The sequence below is a fragment of the Suricata suricatta genome, chromosome 1 (assembly GCF_006229205.1).
Source record: "Suricata suricatta isolate VVHF042 chromosome 1, meerkat_22Aug2017_6uvM2_HiC, whole genome shotgun sequence".
NCBI classification, from domain to species: domain Eukaryota; kingdom Metazoa; phylum Chordata; class Mammalia; order Carnivora; family Herpestidae; genus Suricata; species Suricata suricatta.
The window spans coordinates 133540498-133559204 of NC_043700.1; the positions used below are offsets into that span (position 1 = coordinate 133540498).

General features: G+C 39.8%; 1 protein-coding gene across 1 annotated transcript in view; it reads right to left on the minus strand.

The window, feature by feature from the left end:
- The window catches only part of FRAS1 (Fraser extracellular matrix complex subunit 1), a 273045-nt gene that overhangs the window by 46975 nt on the left and 207363 nt on the right, over positions 1–18707 (minus strand). Inside the window, exons 51-57 of the mRNA XM_029951708.1 lie at positions 16223–16373; positions 14905–15064; positions 12593–12761; positions 10174–10420; positions 8378–8722; positions 6675–6835; positions 5952–6099 (exon numbers count right to left, since the gene is read on the minus strand). Of these exons, the coding sequence (XP_029807568.1) occupies positions 5952–6099; positions 6675–6835; positions 8378–8722; positions 10174–10420; positions 12593–12761; positions 14905–15064; positions 16223–16373 (1381 nt within the window). The remainder of the gene's footprint in view (positions 1–5951; positions 6100–6674; positions 6836–8377; positions 8723–10173; positions 10421–12592; positions 12762–14904; positions 15065–16222; positions 16374–18707) is intronic.

An 18707-nucleotide genomic window follows, 5' to 3' on the forward strand; every position in this document is an offset into this window, starting at 1 on the left:
ACGGAGCGTGTCTGGAAATGCAAACTCTCGTTAATTTCATACTAGTTTGTACCGTATCTGTAGGCATCCTGTAAATAATCCGAAGGGGAAAACTGAGGAAGAGGACGTGGGCTTGTATCCTGCCAAGTCGGGGTGGGGCTCAGAGGCCGGGAGGGAAAGGTCAGAAAGTGCTTGTATTTTAAAAACAACCAAAAAGAATTGTAAGAGTGGCTTGCTGCCAGGTCTCCACTGCCACTTGTGGGGGTACACATCTTTGGGAAGGGTGGTGACAGGGCTTCCACTAGGCTCCCTGTCCCCCTGCTGCTCTCCTGTAAGAAAATGAAATATTTTATGCCTAGTACTCACACGCAACATTTCTTGTATTTTGTAAATCGTTTTTGAGAATGCAGACCACCTCACTAAATTGTGAAAGGAAAAGATATTTTATTTTGGTCTCTGTGAGTCAATCTCTAAAGGTTTACACGAAAATTCCAACTAAAGATGTTTGTTAAAGTTACACAGTGTGCACTATTAATCGAACATCTTTTTATTCAGCCTAGTCACAGATCTTTGTTCAGAGCTCTCAGAATTATTCAGACAACATTTTGTAACTGCTGCTGTTGCTTTATACGTCCACCATCAAATGGCATTTAAAAAGAACTAAAGGAAATGCTGCACAGTCTCAAAAAAAAATAAAAATAAAAAATAAAACTAAAAAAGGTGGGTGGCAATGACGACCTAGCATAGAAGGACAAGAAGGAAACTTGTTGGCAGGTAAACAGCAACACAAGCAGGGAAGCTCTTCTGCTCATGACAGATTATCTAAAGCTTTGGATGGATTTTTCTTGCAGGCCCAACAGGCATCAAGCCAGATGAGAGTTCAAAGTGAAAATGGTAATATTTAGGTTTCGTCATGTAGTCATCAACCCTAAATTTATCTTGAGATGTAAAAGACACCTTTCTTTCCTCTTTAAAAATATATTAAACTGAATTCGCTCCTTTCCCTATCTGGGAGAAGAGGGAGAGAGAGAAAAAGAGAAGGGAAGTAGGTGAACAAGTGCCATGATCATCTTGCCTGCCAGGAATTGTTTCTGCCCTTATAGAGCCCCTGGTCTGGTGGGAGACTGAGGCCAGAGACAATGGAAAGACAATAAAGTGGGTTCTGCAATAGATTTATGCATGCTAGTTTATGGCACACAAAGGAAAGGTCCAGCCCAAGTCGGGCACCACGTTAAGGGCTTCCATACATGTCATCTCGTGTCATCTTCTTAACACTCCAACTGTAAGTAGGAACACTGTTCTCAGGAAGTAGGAGCACTATTGTCAGTTCTGCCTGACTTCAGACTCCTCCTTCCACACCATAGGGGTGCTTGACCCTGAAATGGGATTCCTTGTGGGGATTCACAGGTATACACTAGGTATAGCACATTTACTGTCAGCACATTCATCATACACAGCCTAGTCTGTAGATATCTCCTTACTGGAGTTACAGTCTTATGTCTTGAAATAAACTGTGGGACTCTGCTCTCTGCTCTGTTGTAACTCACACAGTGCTGGGCAGCAGTCTTAGACCAGAAAATGTGCACTAAATACTGTTATTCACTAATCTTCATAGTAACAACAAAGTAGGTGCAAATGCCACATCCTGAAATTTGAGGGCCTCTTTATGGGCAATGCTTAGATTGGAGATTTATGAGAAATCCTGATTCCTGTTCTCTTAAGTTAGAGTAGGTAGGATATAGTGCATACATAGGGATGTGATAAGATTGTGGCTACAAGGCCTTTCATGTCTTGCTCAGCATTCCTCTGGTCCATACCGAAGACTAACTCAAGGTCTCAGAGCAGAAGAGGAAAGTGAAAATAGGAAAATGTTCTGAGACGAACTACTTAGATGATTTAAGGCTCTGAGATCACCTGTGGAAAAAAAGATGAAAGACCGAAGATCACTTTGGAGGGTTGAAAGTTGACTTGCTAAGGATACTGGGTGATTTCAACCCTCTAAAACTCTAATGTGAAAAGTCAGCATGGTAGGGATTAAAACCAGAAGACAGGACTTGGATAGAACAGACCTGGGTTTTAACTCTGGCCTCCATCACCTCCTCTCCATGTGATCTTGAACATGAACCTGTTTCACAAATCAAAGAGCTTGTAGAAGAGAGAAGGAAAGACCTTTCTACCTTACAATGTTCACATGGAGGAAACTCAGCAAAAGTTAGCAATTACTAGGAAGAAGGATACCCAGTAGACAGTACCTTTGACCACTACAGTGGGTTACTGAAATAGGTTTGGGAATTTCTTTCTCTGGGATAAATTCTTAACTGAATATAGTTTGTTGTAGATGAGAAATATTTTAACATATTCATTTTCTAAGTTTACAACCTTAATGTTCATCAATAAAGCATGAAGAAAAATCCTAAATGAAATCTTTTCTGTTGATCTGGGGCAATGAGTTTTGTATGTGTTACTGGAGTCCCACTGGCAAGTGTGATAAATTACAGATGTGTCAGGAAGAAAATAAATTAACATGCAATAAAATCTACTGTGTGCCAGGTACAATAGTAGATATGTTCATATACTTTATCTAATTTAATCCTTATAATAATGTTATAAGGTAGGTATTATCACTATTTAGAAATTAACAGAATGAGGCTCAGTAACCTTATGTTGCGAATCTAAAGCCAAAAATTAAAAAAAGAGTGGGGGGGGCTGGAATTATGTTTTAGGTCTTCTGATTCTGCATTTCCTTTCCACTCCATCAGAAAGAAATTAACTACTTTTCATGCAAAAGCATTAGAAGCCTTTTCAAGAATAAAAAGGATAACTGCATTTCTTCTTTTCAGTGAATAAGGGAAAAAAAACCATATCCCACAGATTCTACTATTGCATCAAGCAGGACTATTTAGTGTAGTGCAGAGTTTGAACTTTAAACCCAAAACTTAGAACACATGATGGTCCCTCTCTGTATGAGATTTTGAGTGTTTACTTCCCTGATTCCAGTCTCCTTATCAACAAAATGGAAACAAGTATAAAACCATGAGATTATGAGCAAATGAGAAAATGTCTAGAACATCACTCTGTGAACTCTCAGGTAACATGCAATATAAAATAGTATAATTGTTATAATCTTGTTCACAATTAAAAAGTGACCATTTTATGAATCACAGACCTAAATGTAAAACTTAAAACTAAAAACTTCCAGAAGAAAACACAGGAAAAAAAATCTTTATAACCTTGGGTCAAGCAAAGATTTCTTAGATACAGCATTAAAAGCATAATCCATAATAACATTATTGATAAGAGGGACTATTTCAAAAAGAAAAACTATTGCCTTTTGAAAGAACAAAACACAAGCAACAGTATTGGGAGAAAATATTTGCAAAACACAAATATTTGTCCAGAATTTATAACAATGTAATGATAGAGGGGGGAAAATAATTCAACTAAAAATGGAGGAAATATTTGAATAATACATTGTTAAAGAAGATATATAGATGGCAAGTAAACATCTGAAAATATCTCAGTGTCATTAGGGAAATGACTTTCAAACCATGAGACACCGCTACCCATCTAGGAGGACAACTAAAAAGAACTCCCAGAAACCTGACACCACCAGATGTTGGTGAGGGTGTGGTGCAGCCAGAGTTCTCACCCACTGTTGATGATGATGCAATATAGTCACAACTACTTTGGACAGCAGGTTGGCAGTTTCTTAGCATACAATCCAGCAACACCACTCCTAAATATTTACTCCAGAGAAATAAAAATCTATATTCACACAAAAAGCTATATGCCAACTTTTATAGTCATTCCCATCATAACTGCCAAAACTTGGGAACAACTCAAATGTCATTCAACAGATGAATGGATAAACAGGTGACTGGATAAACAGGTGAATAGATAAACTGTGTACATCTATATATTTGGAAACTACTCCATAATGAAGGAAATGAATTACTTATATATGTACAACATGGATGATTCTCAAATGCAATATTCTAATGAAAGAAACCAGACATGAGAAGCTATAGTACATGATTCCAATTACATGACATTTTGGAAATGGCAAAACTACGGGCAAGAAATCATCAGTAGTTGCCAGGGCTTGATATGGGGAAGAGGTTGACTACAAAGGGGCATGAGATAATTCTATAGGGTATTGAAACTGTTCCACATTTTGATTGTGGTCGTGGGAACACCACTGTGTGCATCCATCAAAATGCATAAAACTGTACACTAAAGAGGTTAAACTTTTTTTTAATGTTTATTTATTTTTGAGAGAGAGAATGAACAGAGGAGGAGCGCAGAGAGAAAGAGAGAGAGAGAGAGAGAGAGACAGACAGACAGACAGAATCTGAAGCAGGCTCCAGGCTCTGAGCTGTCAGCACAGAGCCCAATGCAGGGCTTGAACTCACAAATCACAATATCATGACCTGAGCTGAAGTCAGATGCTTAATCAAGTGAGCCACCCAGGTGCGCTTAAAGAAGGTAAATTTTAATTTATGTAAGTTAGATCTCAACAAACTTAGGTACAAAATAAGATATCATTTTGGACATTTGCATTATATATGTATTATGTATGCATATATGTGCATTATATGCATGCATATGTTTTTTATATATTTCTCTTAAAGGTACACACAACAATAACAACAACAATGAAACTGGTTAAAACAGTTTTCTCTAGGAGGACAAGCAGAGGGTTGGGAGACAGGGGTAGAAGGTAGACTTAATTTTCATAGTATACCTTTATTGTCATTTTTTCAACTACATAAATAAGTAAATTATTTAAAAATAACTGAAAGCATTAAGGATCACCCTGTTGGCTTCCTGTTCCCTTTTTTAGTAACTTTTCAGTCACTGAAAGGGTTTTATTATGGGCTGTATCATCAACTATGGGGGATGCTAATGAGGGTCCTCCTTCATTAAGTAGAAAGTTTGACCAGCTCTTCTTTCCCAACTCCAGCATCTGACAATTCTTTTTTTAAATGTTTATTTATTTTTGAGTGAGAGAAAGAGAGAGAGTACATGCACACATTGGGGGAGGGGAAGAGACAGAGGGAGACACAGACTCTGAAGCAGGCTCCAGGCTCTGAGCAGTGGGCACAGAGCCCATGAGCCATGAGATCATGATCTGAGCCGAAGTTGGCCACTTAACCAACTGAGCCACGCAGGTGCCCCTAGCATCTGATGATTCTAAATTTCATCAATTCTTCCCAAGAAATAATTGTTCTTTCTTGGTCATCCACCTGTTACTTAAGCTAGTTCTTCAGTAGCGACTGATATTTTGTTCATATGCTTGTGTCTATTCATTCTTGTACATCACCCACAGGACTGCCTGTGTCGGTTTCCTCTAACAAAAATCACACCACTCGTCTACTTAGAAGCACTCCTCTCTGCTTACAAATTCCTTAGGCTGCAACATAAGAGTTTTTCGAACTGGACTCCAACCTGTCTATTTCATTTCCTGCTATTCGTCTCCTGCCAGGCTTAAAGCAAAAGAAAGCATCTCACTGTTTTCCAAATATCCATCTTTCAAATTTTTATACTTTATATATACTCTATCTGTCCAGTTGACAAAACTTTATTATCCATTAGATAAACCCCTATTGTACCCTAAGACTCTGTTTAAATATCACGTCCTTTGTGAAGTCTGTGATTCTTCTACACATAGTTGTGATTCAGTCCCCTCTGTTTACATACTACTGGATTTATAGCACTATTAGGTCATTTATATAATATGTTCTAATTTTTATGTTTATGGTATCCCCCAACTAGACACTGAGCTTCTTGAGGACAGGGCCCAAGTCTTATACATCTTTTTGTGCCTAGCACAGTACTAGAAACATGAATGTTTATTTCTCCCTCATATTTCACACACACACATGATTTATTTCTTGAATAAAATGTGGATGAGTTCTGATATCATATACTTGAAAGAGAAGGAAAAATAGAAATGTAGTCTGATATCTTACCATCCTGGAATGTGTCATTAATTGCAATGACAGCCTGGAAGGGTTTGGTCAGTTCGGCCCCTTGTGCTGAGCTGAGAAAAACCACAAATGTCTCCAGCCCTTCAATTACTGGATACTGAGTGTCATCCAATATAGTCAAGGTGCAATACTGGAAGACAAATCATGATGTTAACTCGACTTATTGAGGTGATCATTTTGCAATAAACACAAACACTGAATCATTATGTTGTGCGCCTGAAACTAATAGGTTATTTGTCAGTTATATCTCAATTTAAAAAATAACATAAATGTAAAAAGAAGAAAAATCAAAGCAAACTTTATAGAAATGTCCAACACACAACACCCATCTGCTTCGGGAGAGGAGGACAAAGGTGATAAGTTGCTTTGTCTGGTGGTCTTATGGTAAGTGTTTTTAATTCACAAAATTAGAATCTCTTCATTACAAACTCTTAGGTGTTTTGTCTCTAGATATTATCACCAAATAAGTGTCATTCCTATCTTAAATCTGTGGTGCCGGATATTAGGTGCTGACAATGTCACTTGGAGAGTTCATAGAAGATCTCTCTGGGTTTGCTTTCTTGGTGGCAGGTTTGTGATTGTGAAGAAAGGGAAGATAGTAATTGCAGGGGTGAGGGGGGTGGTTAGAGTCCTCCAGACAATTTGGATGGCAGAATAGAGACAACATTAACAGACCCATCTGGTCCTGGACTGTTCTGTGCTCACCTGCTCAGTGACACCTGGCCCAAACTCTACTTTTCTAGAGCTGGGAACATAGTCAACTCCTGGAGTGGCAGAAGCTGGGTCTGAGGGCCGTGTTGCACACCAGACAGACGTGAAGGTAGAAAGGTCAGTCCCGTGACGGATAACTGGAATTTTCACTGTACCTAATGGAGACCCACAGAGATGTCAGTGGTCAGTCTTAAGCCAGAAGTCAGTGGGTTTTCAAAATAGTGTTCTCCCTCAGCAACAGCAGCAGCTTTATCCTGTGAGCTTGTCTAATCCAACTTCAGTGATGCCCCTGTGCTCCCTGAGGAAGGCTGGGAAGGGCCACCAGCGCTGTCTTTACTTACACTAAGATCGAGGGCAGACATGGAGGAAGGCCTCATTGAGGTGGTACTGGAGAAACAGCCCTTAGGGAAATGTGGTTTTGTGGCTTCATGAAACAGACTATTCACAGGAGAAAAACAAAGTGGAGAGGGTCCATCGAAAAAACATGTCAAGCTTATTTTGGGAGAAGAAACTGAGAGAGTAGTGCCTCAGGGATGCGCTAGAAAATAGTCAATTAAGAAAGAACCAGCTAGGAGACTCTATGGGGCCTGAAGTTGAATGTTTCTAATTAAATGTTCCTAACTGGGTTGATTTCCCTATTTTATCTGAGTAGTACACACATCATTATTTAAACCATATGTGCTATTGTTCATCGTAGGAATGGAGTTCATCTTGTGGTCCACTGTAACACCACACTTCGTAGTGTCCTAATGATATACAGGTAGATTTTTAGCTATTTTCACAATCAAGGTCAGAGAAAAGCTATATGAAAATCCCATCAATCATATTTTCTAGCCAACAAGCTGCAAGGTTGATAAGTAGTCATGGCTGAGCATTTGGTATATAGGAAAGAAAACATGGTACAGGAAAGGTCTGCATTCTAATCCCAGCTCTGCCATATTAGTTACTGATCTCCGAAGCTTTATTTCACCTCTCTGAGCTGCCATTTGCTCTTCTACTTAACGTTCTCTTTTTTACAGAAGATAAATGAGAATGTATGGAATGCAGACAGCACAGTACCTGGCATTCAGTGAGTGCCCAAAAGATTAGTTGTCACTATCCTTCAGAATATCACCTTCAAAGAAGTGAATGGCCTTGACCAGGTGGCTCAGATCAGTGGATGCCCCTTCTGGCAGTATGTCTGCTAGCAGCCTGCCAAAGACTTTGAGACCCTTGTGGAGCCAAAAGAGGGAAAGGTGCCTGGGTGGAAGAAATCTGCCCACTGACTGCCTAGGGGTGTTATATGAATGAAAAAGTTTCATTTGTTAAGATACTAAAACTTTGGCATTTATTTGTTCTGGCTAGCAGTATGCTAAATAACTTACTCCCATCCCCAACAGATCGTATTCTTGCCTTCTTAAGCTGAAGTGCTTAGTACTTAGTACCCTCCCTCTGGACCACAGAGATTGGCCAGTGAGGCTCTCAGTCAGATCCCTCCCTCCATCAGTAACCAGGGCAAGAAAGAGAATGGGATTCCCTATTCTTCACTACCTTCCATAGGTCTTAATGCCTACTATTACATGTCTCAGACTGACAAGGGTGTCACTGAGGAATGGCATTCTCAAATCTCTTAAGAACATTCTCAAAACGAAGAAGAAATTGTTCAAGAAAGAGATAAGGCAAATGGGTGATGGAGCCCCAGAGATGCTCTCTATTACCTGCATCCTCGCTGACAGTGAAAGCCGTGTTGCCCAGGGACACAGTAGAGGCATCATTGGGACCACTAATGAGCACCGTGGCCGATGCTACCCTTCCGATGCGGGCATTGTCAGAAGCATCTGCCAGGGCAATCTCAAACTCTTCTTCCTCTTCATACTCACTGTCATCAATGAGCATGACATCACAGGTGGACATGGTGACACCAGGCCCAAATATCACACGACTGTCAGCAGACATCCCTCTAGATTTAAAATCGGAGCCCGATTCTAGAGCATAGAGGCTGCTTCCCATAGCTGACTTAGGGATTGTGTAGCAAATTGCAGATACGATGCTGCTTGAATCCCCTGAAATACAAATGGCAAGAAAACCAAAACATCTGAATGAGCATTTCTCAGATTCTAAAATTGCTGATAATTTGGTAAGCTTGGTTCCCTCTGACACATTCTATCACTATTTCTGTTCCAACTCTGACATGAAACCTTCCTGCACTGCAGTTTCTTAAGCCTGTGGTATAAACCACTTGAGGATTTAATATACCCCAGATACTTTGCCAAACAACTTAAAATGGATTTTCTATTCCATGAATTTTGTGCTCTGTTAATTCACAAGACTCATTGCCCACCATCTAAGACCACAGCGGGTAGAAAGATAAGAGACATATTTGGTACTTTAAGTAGCAAAGTAATTGTGTCCCGAAGGTAGTGATCTGAGCACAGTTCACCGCCTTTCTGAATAAACTTCTGCACTTTAATTCTCAGGGAGAAATTGGCTTGTTTAAAAAAAGAAAAACAAACCAAAATAAAACCTGCCTCTCTGTACAAATGACTTTGCTTATTAGTGCTGCCACGTCCCTGGAAGACAGCCTGTTCTGGGCCTGGCTTGCTGGCCCAGAGCAATCAATGGGGCTTACTTGTTTTCCAAGTGGTATCACCAAGGGTCTGCATTATCTACAGTGTTTGCTACACTAATACCCAGTCAGCAGATTCAGTAAAAAAACCTGACCTCATCACTTCCAGTCATGTTCTGGCTTTGAAAGGGGGATTTGAAAGTCTCAATATTGTATGATCATAAATGCATACGATCTTTATTTTGTTTTCTTTTTATTTTTTATTTTTAAATGTTTGTTTATTTTTGAGAGAGAGAGAGACAGAGCCTGAGTGGGGAGGGGCAGAGAGAGAGAGAGAGAGGGAGACACAGAATCTGAAGCAGGCTCCAGGCTCCAAGCTCCAAGCTGTCAGCACAGAGCCTGATGCAGGGCTTGAACTCATGAACCTTGAGATTATGACCAGAGCCAAAGTCAGACGCTTAACCAACTGAGCCACCCAAGTGCCTCAAGCATTGTCCTTTATTTCTCACACACAGTTTATCTCTCATCTGAGCTCTACATGTGACACTCACAAAGGAAAATCTTTAAACATATTTTCTGTCTTCCAAAACTAAGATGAGAAGGCATTTCTTACAAACTTCCCTCCTTGACCAAGGCTACTAAATATTTATAGATTGGGTGATTGATTAAGAATTCTAAGTTCATGAATAATTTGCAAGGCCAAATATAACCAGTCCTCTAATCCCATTAAAGGATAAATGGGAGCACTAACAACTTAAACTAAGAGGAGCCTTTTGATAGTACTCACTACAGGTAGGATCATTATTAGAGTTGTTCTTTACGTGTTAAACATGTAAAGCACTTACACACAGGAGTTAATATGGTATATGAGCACTTGGCGCATAAAAAGGATGCAAAAAAATTTTTATCTATTATTATAACTCATTGTCACCTTTGGCACCAACAGACCTTTTCTTTCAACAGGTGCAAACAGAAAACCAGCGCTTTCGTTGACCCGGTAGGTCTTCTTATCAAACTCTAATGTGGGTTCGTCCTCAGTGTCATTGATAATGACCTTCGCCTGGGTGAACTCTCCTAATAGGGCATATGCTGGCATGCTGAGCTCCACGGTGAAACTCTCAACGTTCTCAAACACATCATCATCATTGATGATAATGGTGCAGGACTTAGTATCCTCTCGCTCATCAAACTGCACCTGTCACAAAGGAAACAGCGAGGCATTACATTGTGCTTTGGGTTCCTCTGCTATGCTCCTCCAGATCATCATGGGAAAAGGGGACCCAAGCTAGAGGGCAGAGCACTGAATGAAGTAGCAACATCCTGCTGTATCACCTGCAACACTTAGCTACCGTTTTCTATTCTTCATCTATACCTTGGAGCTGCTTTACTGTATGGGCATATGGAATGCAAAGATAACTCCGACTATCTGGGGATTGCAGAAAAAAATGTTGGTAACTATCCATATCTTATTTTAGTAATTCACTTGGAACAAGAGTCATGTGATTACTCATGTTCCCTTCTATTTGTGGCAAGTTTACCTAGAACGATCTTTGAATTTGCAGTGTGAAGTTCTGGTGGTCTCAAGTTGGGTTAGTCTATGAATTTTTACAAACATCAAATTCCTTATCAGCTAAATAGTAATTTCACATACTTATTTCATATATTTACTGGGAGGCCTAAAAGATACAATGTATAATAAAAGTTTGAAGTATATTTTAAAGCACTGAACAAATGTGAGATATTATCCTAATTACTATAACCATACTTCTGATGCAATCAAAATTGACATAGAATCTCAGTGTACTGGATAATGGACTTGGAATCCATTTACATTATGAACAAGCCAGATTAAATTTTAACATTATATTTAACTAAATCTTTTGTCATTAAGATGGGTTAGGTCTATAATGTATATGAATTTAGCCTGATACAGAACAGAGAAACTATTTTATATTCACACAATCACGAACTTATAGGGATTTATTCTGATTCCTAAAAAAAGACAAAGATAAAACCTTGCAATGGAACCAGGGCTATGGGTTTATCCAAAATTAAAAGGCTAAGGAATAGGTCTGGACTACACTTGGTGCAAATTGAGATGGCTAACATGTGTAAAATAGTCATCAACCTCTCGGAACACACAAATCTGAAAAACACACAATTTTCAACACCAGAAAATTTCTATTCCATATCTAATCAACTAATCAAATTAAGTTTTACTGAGCTCCACATTTCAAAACACTCCATAGATCTCTATTTAGCTCTAAAACTCACTGCATTTTGTCTTTCCTTGACAAATACAAATACATGTTCTTTCTTATTATTTTTCTAAAAGATTCCTTGGCTTATCTATTCTTTTCTCATTCCTCATTTAAGTTGACCTCAGTCCAGTGGAAATGCTTCAAAGAGAGAGCCCATTCCTCTTTACAGAGATTTATGATGTCATAAGAATGGTGAAACTACTTTGCAGAAACAGACGAAATACCTCGTAAGTGCCAAGTCTTGTACCATACATAAAAGATGACAAATATGGGTGGTGCTGCCATAAAGGACTTTTCTGCTTAAGTCCACTTCCTCTCTCTTTGTGTTTACTTTTTCCTCTCTCTCTCTGCCTCATCCCCACCCTGGTGCTGGTCACCGCCACTGTGGTAAAGATGTGTGCAGGCACCTCCATCCCAGTTGCTCTCTGAACCCATCCCAACCACCACTACCGCCACCACCACGGTCCTCTTGGTCCTATCACAATCTCCAGCACTTCATACTCGGCCTGCCTAAAGCACAGCCAAGACCATCCCTCACCAAACCTGCTCCTCTGACAGTGTGCCCTCCCAGCAAGGCGCATCACCATCCATCTTCTGCTTCTGCCCACTATCTAATCCACTGTGAAATCCTATCAATTCTTACTCATCTGTTCAATCCACCCACTTGTCTCCACCTTCGCTTCATAATTGAAACTCAAACTCCCATTATCTCTCACCTGGCCTATTCCAAGAGCTTCCCAGCCATATTCCTATACTCTCTCTTCCCTCCCTTCAGATAGAGAAGGGAAGGGGAGAGGTAGGGGTTGGATGCCAAAGGCCTCACATAGAATACGATGGAGACTTTTTGTGGTCATGAAGCAAAATGTAAAGACTGAGAAGCTAGACCACTTAAACTTTGACAGTTAAAGCTTCCACAGAGAGTTGATAGACTGGGAGGAACTAGGCAATGTGAGAAGGGAACACAGGAAAATCACTTGAGGAAGGGCTCCAATGGAAATAGAGGTGGGGTAAAAATTAGGGGGAAGGCGCCACACTTGCCAATGACCACAGCGTCTCCTGGTGGGGCCAGTTCCAGTCAGGGATCAGAGGCCTCCTTGCCTACCTACCTGACCTGCATATTCCACATAGTCCTGCTGTCCTGCTTGGAGGCTGACCCTAGAGCTGGAGCTGGCAGTCCCTTGCTCGGTGCGACACAGGACGATGGCATACTGGTTCAGGTTCCCAGTCCTCTGCACTGTGACGCTGACAGAACCTGCCTTCTCACTCACGTTGTAGCTGGAAGCACAAAAAATGGTAGTCTCTGAAATTCTGAGCTGAGGCTGTGAAGAATCCACTTGTTTAATGCCTGCTCTTCTGGTTGCTCACTGGGGTCAGGCAGTTCCAAGAATAGGAAGTTTGGTTTCTTTAGGAAGCCAAGTTATAAATCGAGGAAATGTGTTCCCTTGGTATAGTCACAGCACCCAAGTGACCAAGGAGGCTATTGATGCAGAATGGTATCTGCCCCGTTTTCAGAGTGAGTAGAAAATCATTCAGAAAATGAGCAGCACATCGGAGGTAAGCACTTTGTACTTCAAAACACAGAGACAAATAGTCTCTCCCTGGTGTGGTAGAGTAACCAGAATAGTTCAGTGGATTCTTAGCTCACATAGAAACTGACTGGACCAGATCTCCAGGAAGTAAGCAAAGGAACCAGGGTGGTGGCAGAGAATTGAGGCTATGGAACAAAGGTGTTAAGACAAATGAAGCTTCGTGACACTGGGGAGTGACAAGGTGCAAAAGACTGAATGTCCTCCAAATTCATATGTTGAAATCCTAACCACAATGCGATCATATTTGGGAGGTGATTGGGTTATGATTGGGGAGCCCTCATGAATGGTACTCTTATAAAAGAGGTCCCACAGAACTCCTTGGTCCTTCTGCTATGTAAGGACACAGGGAGAAGACAGCTGTCTATGAACCAGGAAGAAGCTCCTCGCTAGTCACTGGATCTGTCAGCACCTTGATCTAGGACTTCCCAGACCCCAGAACTGTGAGAAATAGATTTCTGTTGCTTGTAAGCAACCCAATCAATGATATTCTGTTATAACAGCCCAAACACAGACTAAGACACATGGTGAACTTAGCTTGCTGTGAGGAATATGTATTGCTTTTACAAAGTAGAAGGCAAACTATCCATGTGCTATTACTTCATAATAAGTATCTAGGTTTAGAAAAGCCATAAGTGAGTGGGGTCTGAGCTGGGCCTTGTTTTTCATCCCTGAGGATGATGATCACAAGTTCATTTGTCTTGCACAGAGCCCACTTATGACTTGCCAGCATTGGGACACTCTGTACCATTCAGCTGATTAAAAGTTGGAGGCTAGTCCAGAAAAAGTGATTGGGTTCAGTCCATTTATTTAATTTTTAAGGAGATATAAATGAGAGATAAATAAGAGCAGAACTTGCATATAAAAAAGCTGATTATAATGTTTCACTAAGTTCTCTGAGTATGTGTGACTAAAAGAGGAACAGCCCAGGACTGGGGCACATAAAATCAAGATTGTAGGTTATTGCCCAACCCCCATTCCAATTTTCATCTGAATTATCATGGAATTGATTTCTTAAAGTAGTGAGTCTCTGAAATGTAGATTTAAAGAATTATCTCCTGCCCCTCCCCTGCTTGTATCATCTCTCTCTCGCTCTCAAAAATAAACATTAAAAACATTTTAAAGAATTATCTCCCCTGTAGAATTATAATCCTAGTTATAATCTGACCTATAAAATAAACACTCTGCTTGCCTATATTTACCAAAATTGGTGCCTATTTGCCTTTCAACCACCCAACTATTAAAACACCGTAAAGAGCTATCTATATTAAGCTATGAATTTGTTCCAAAAGATATAGAACTCTATGAATACCAAAGTAGCTAAGGGGAGAATACAAGACCAAGAGAAGAGAGAATGTAGGCAGAAGGCAAAGATGTTGTTATTACGGGCCAGTGATTACTTTCAGAACTTGAATGTGTATTTTGTTTCTTATCAGTTCAACTGTATTCTAAAACTTGAAGACAGAAGCAAAAATACTTGTAGGAGATGCAGTAAAGCACAATGGTTAAGATCTCTGGACTTCAATCCTGTTTTACTGCTTATTAGCTATGTGACTTTGGGTAAACTAGTTAACCTCTTTCTGTCTCCATTGCCTTGTCCTTATGGGGATAACAAATAGCACTCACCTTATAATAGCAAGTAGTGAACAAGACGATGTATGTCAAGTGCCTAATACATACAGTATTTAAAAAGTTTGTGATGTTACTTTTGTTATTGTTATCCCCACCACCAACATCATCAGATAACTATAGTTAGCCCCCAGGTACTTCAATCTGATTTCTTCTGTTTGCCTGATTGATTTCCCAAAAATGAACACCAATAACCCTTGTACCTGGTATATTTAAAGCTGATGAGGGACCACTGAACATGGAAGACATTGTCGCTGACCATATTGGGTTTACTGTCTTTCACCAGAAACTGAAAACTATCCATCATCTCATGGATCTTCTCTTCGTGCAACACATAACGAATCAATCCCAAGTTCACATCCTCTGTGAGAAGAAACACATGTGAATTAACTGGGGATGTAAAGACAGTCTTGTAGATTCCCCACTATCCTACCCAGTTTATTCTTCTAATGGGCTGCAGACAGAACTAAATATCCTAAGAACAAAAAGGGATAGTAGTCTTCAAAGTAAATATGTCTGCCAGATTTTAAAATAAAATCCTATAGCTCCATGTGACAAAAGAGATACTTATGTACAGGAAGTATCTTTATGTTGTATGAGAATCTCAGGGTCTTGGCAAAAAAGGACTTTAATGAATCGCGTTGGAATGTTAAAAGCAAATATGAGTGCTGAGAGAGAGAAGTATTTGACTCCATCCTCTGTATATAGATGCTTTTACTCCCCCCTTCCTTCCAAACTAGGTTCTTTAGAAGGTATGTGTTATTAAGAAAAGCTGGGGTTGTATTAAAACAGCCCATACGTAAGGCATAGATAACATGTTCTCTTCTGGGAAAAAACACAAGATTGAGAACAGGAAGAAAAGGGAAATATGGTGCCTGAGTTGTAAGGTACAGTTTTTGCAATGATTGCTCGAAGTAAGGTCTATCTTCAAAAGAAGTCTAGAAGAGTCTGACATACTTATAAGAAACTAAAATACAGAAGGGTCTGCTTGATGTGATTCAGAATAAGAAAATATTTCTGTTGAGCAACCTATCCATGTTGATTTTAATCTCTTTGCTGAACACTTAAAAGACAATCTATAACCCTTAGAGAACAAAAATAAACCATGTAGGATCACAGATATTTCATAAAATTTAGTGGTTGTTAAAAAAAAAAAAAAAAGCATGTTTTACCCCTGAAACTAACACTGTGTGTCAACTATGCTTCAATTAAAAAAAAGAAGAAAATCAATCAATATGTCATCCTTCCACTAAATCTTGCCAAAACCTAAAGCAATTTGGGAGCTGAGGAAGCATGGTAAGGACACAAAGAATTTTCTTGTGTGTGATAATTGAAAGTAATAGGAAAAGGAAATCAGGAGAAGTAAAATTCTAAAGCTGGATGGTTAGACACTTAAAAGATCTGTTTGTTTGCAAATAAGTTATATGGGGATAAGTAGCTGGAAATGGTTGTGAGAGCAGATCAGGGCACTGGGGAGAGGTAGAACAGATTTATCCCATCTCTTGTTCCCCGAGTCCCCACCCTGCGTGAAAGTGACAGTAGTTCTGCCAGGCTGGAGCCTGCTCTCCACGTAGCCATGCTTGGGGCCCGCTGTAATCTCATAGACAAGCTGTGGGTCCTCTGTGTCTGGGTCCATGGTCAGCAGTTCTTTCTTGGTGATCAAGTTGGTTGCCTGGAATAGAAACCCATTAAATTTAATTTCTGAGGTGGGAATAAAGCCAGACCAAGACCCTCTGACTCAGAATTAATTCAGTTCAAAAATGATTGACTGAGTGCATTTACTGCATGGAAAACTCTGTCTCTGAAGAGGCTATGAGGATAGCAACCACTCCAGCCTCTGTCCTTGAGGTGCTCACATGTTATTGGGAAAGAAAGGCTCATGAGCGAAAAAGAGTACTGTATACTTTTTGGGAAGGAAGAGATTAATTGTGGTGTGGAGAGTGGAGTGGAGAGATTAATTCCATCTGGACTGGAGGAGAGATTTGAGATGGTGGGAAAGTTTGGAACTTTGAAACAATGATAAAATAAAGGAAATATGGACACTTTATACCTTATAGGAGTCAATCATAATGCTTGAAATTAAGTAAGATAAATATGTGATACCCCGATATTGTCCAAATATATTGGCTAAACTTTAATTCTCTCATTCATCCATTCAACAAACATTTAGTAAGAACAAAGGTTTGGGAGAAAAAAGGGGATGATCAACAGTATTAACTATTGTAGATCTAGTAAAGTAAGAACATGTAAGTGACTTTTGGATTTGACCAAATAAAGGTCATTGGTGACTTAGATAAGAGTCATTGCAGTAGGATAAAAGTGCTAAGTAGAAAACCAATTGGAGAGTGTTGAGAAGAGAATGGAATGGTTCTGAATATGGGAAAAAAATCAAATAGGGGATGAAAGGAATTTGTACTAATTTGAAAAAATTCCAACCAGTAGAGGAGAAAGCTATCGCATAGCAGTTATGCATACAGCCAACTAATTAGCTCCATGGAGATGAGAAAATCCACATCCTAGAAAGGATACCACACACAAAAGAAGGGAATCAGTTCATATGGATTTAATGCTTGATATGTAACCAGGTAAGAGTTGTGGCATATCTTAAAAAGACCAAATTGGGATTTAGGAGAAGAAGGGAATTTCTAAAATAGAAGGAAGTCCTCTGAGTATACTCACCTACAAATACTCACTTTCTTCCAATCAATGGCATATTCTAGATGCTTCCTAAAACCCATCTTCCCCTTCTTCTAGTTAACAAGCTTTTAGCTGAACCAGCTAGAGATTATTTCCCAGCCACTCATGCAACAGATGGAGTATATGACCAACTTTTTGCCAAAACAATATGAGTGCAAGTGATGTGTTTTATTTCTAGCACTTGTTTAAAATGAAGTTCCTTGCCCTCTACTTCACTATCTGCCTCTTCCTATGGGCTGGAATATCAACGAATGGCTGAAGAGTTTTGGCTATATTGTTAACAGCAATAACCCAGTCATGCCGGAATAAGAAGACAGAATGAATTAGCATCTCTGATCAGTCCTGTAGAGCCCTAGATTGCCCACTTACTTCCACTTTATATGTGAGAGAAAAAAAAGCAAAACAAAACTTCTATCTTGTTTGAGCTTCTGTATTTTGGGGAGTCAATTGTTTTTTTTAAATTTTTTTATTTTTATTTATTAGCAAGAGACAGAGAGACACAGGGCATGAGCAAGGAAGGGGCAGAGAGAGGAAGACACAGAATCTGAAGCAGGCTCCATGCTTTGAGCTGTTAGCACAGAGCCTGATGTGGGGCTCAAACACAGGAACTGTGAGATCATGACCTGAGCCGAAGTCAGATGCTTAACCAACTGAGCCTTCCAGGCACCCCTGGGGAACTCAGTTCTTAAGAACATCTTTTGATGGTTTCCTGTCTCACATTCAGGTTCTTCAGCCATTTTGAGTTAATTTTTGTGTATGGTGTAAAAAAGTGGTCTAGTTTCATTCTTCTGCATGTTGCTGTCCAGTTCTCCCAGCACCACCTGCTAAAGAGGCAGTCTTTTTTCCATCGGATACTCTTTCCTGTAATTGGCTGTACATTTCTGGGCCCAGTTCTGGGTTCTCTATTCTATTCCATTGGTCTATGTGTCTGTTTTTGTGCCAAAACCATACTGTCATGATGATGACTCCTTTGTAGTAGAGGCTAAAGTCTGGGATTGTGATGCCTCCCGTTTTGGTTTTCTTCTTCAATATTATTTTGGCTATTCGGGGTCTTTTGTGGTTCCATACAAATTTGAGAATAGTTTGTTCTATTTTTGAGAAGAATGTTGGTGCAATTGTGATGGGGATTGCACTGAATGTGTAGATTGCTTTGGGTAGTAATGACATTTTCACAATGTTTATTCTTCTGATCCATGAACAGGGAAAAAACCTCCTAGACCTCCACCACAGCAATTTCCTACTCGACACATAACCAAAGGCAAGGGAAATGAAAGCAAAACTGAACTCTTGGACTTCATCAAGATAAAAA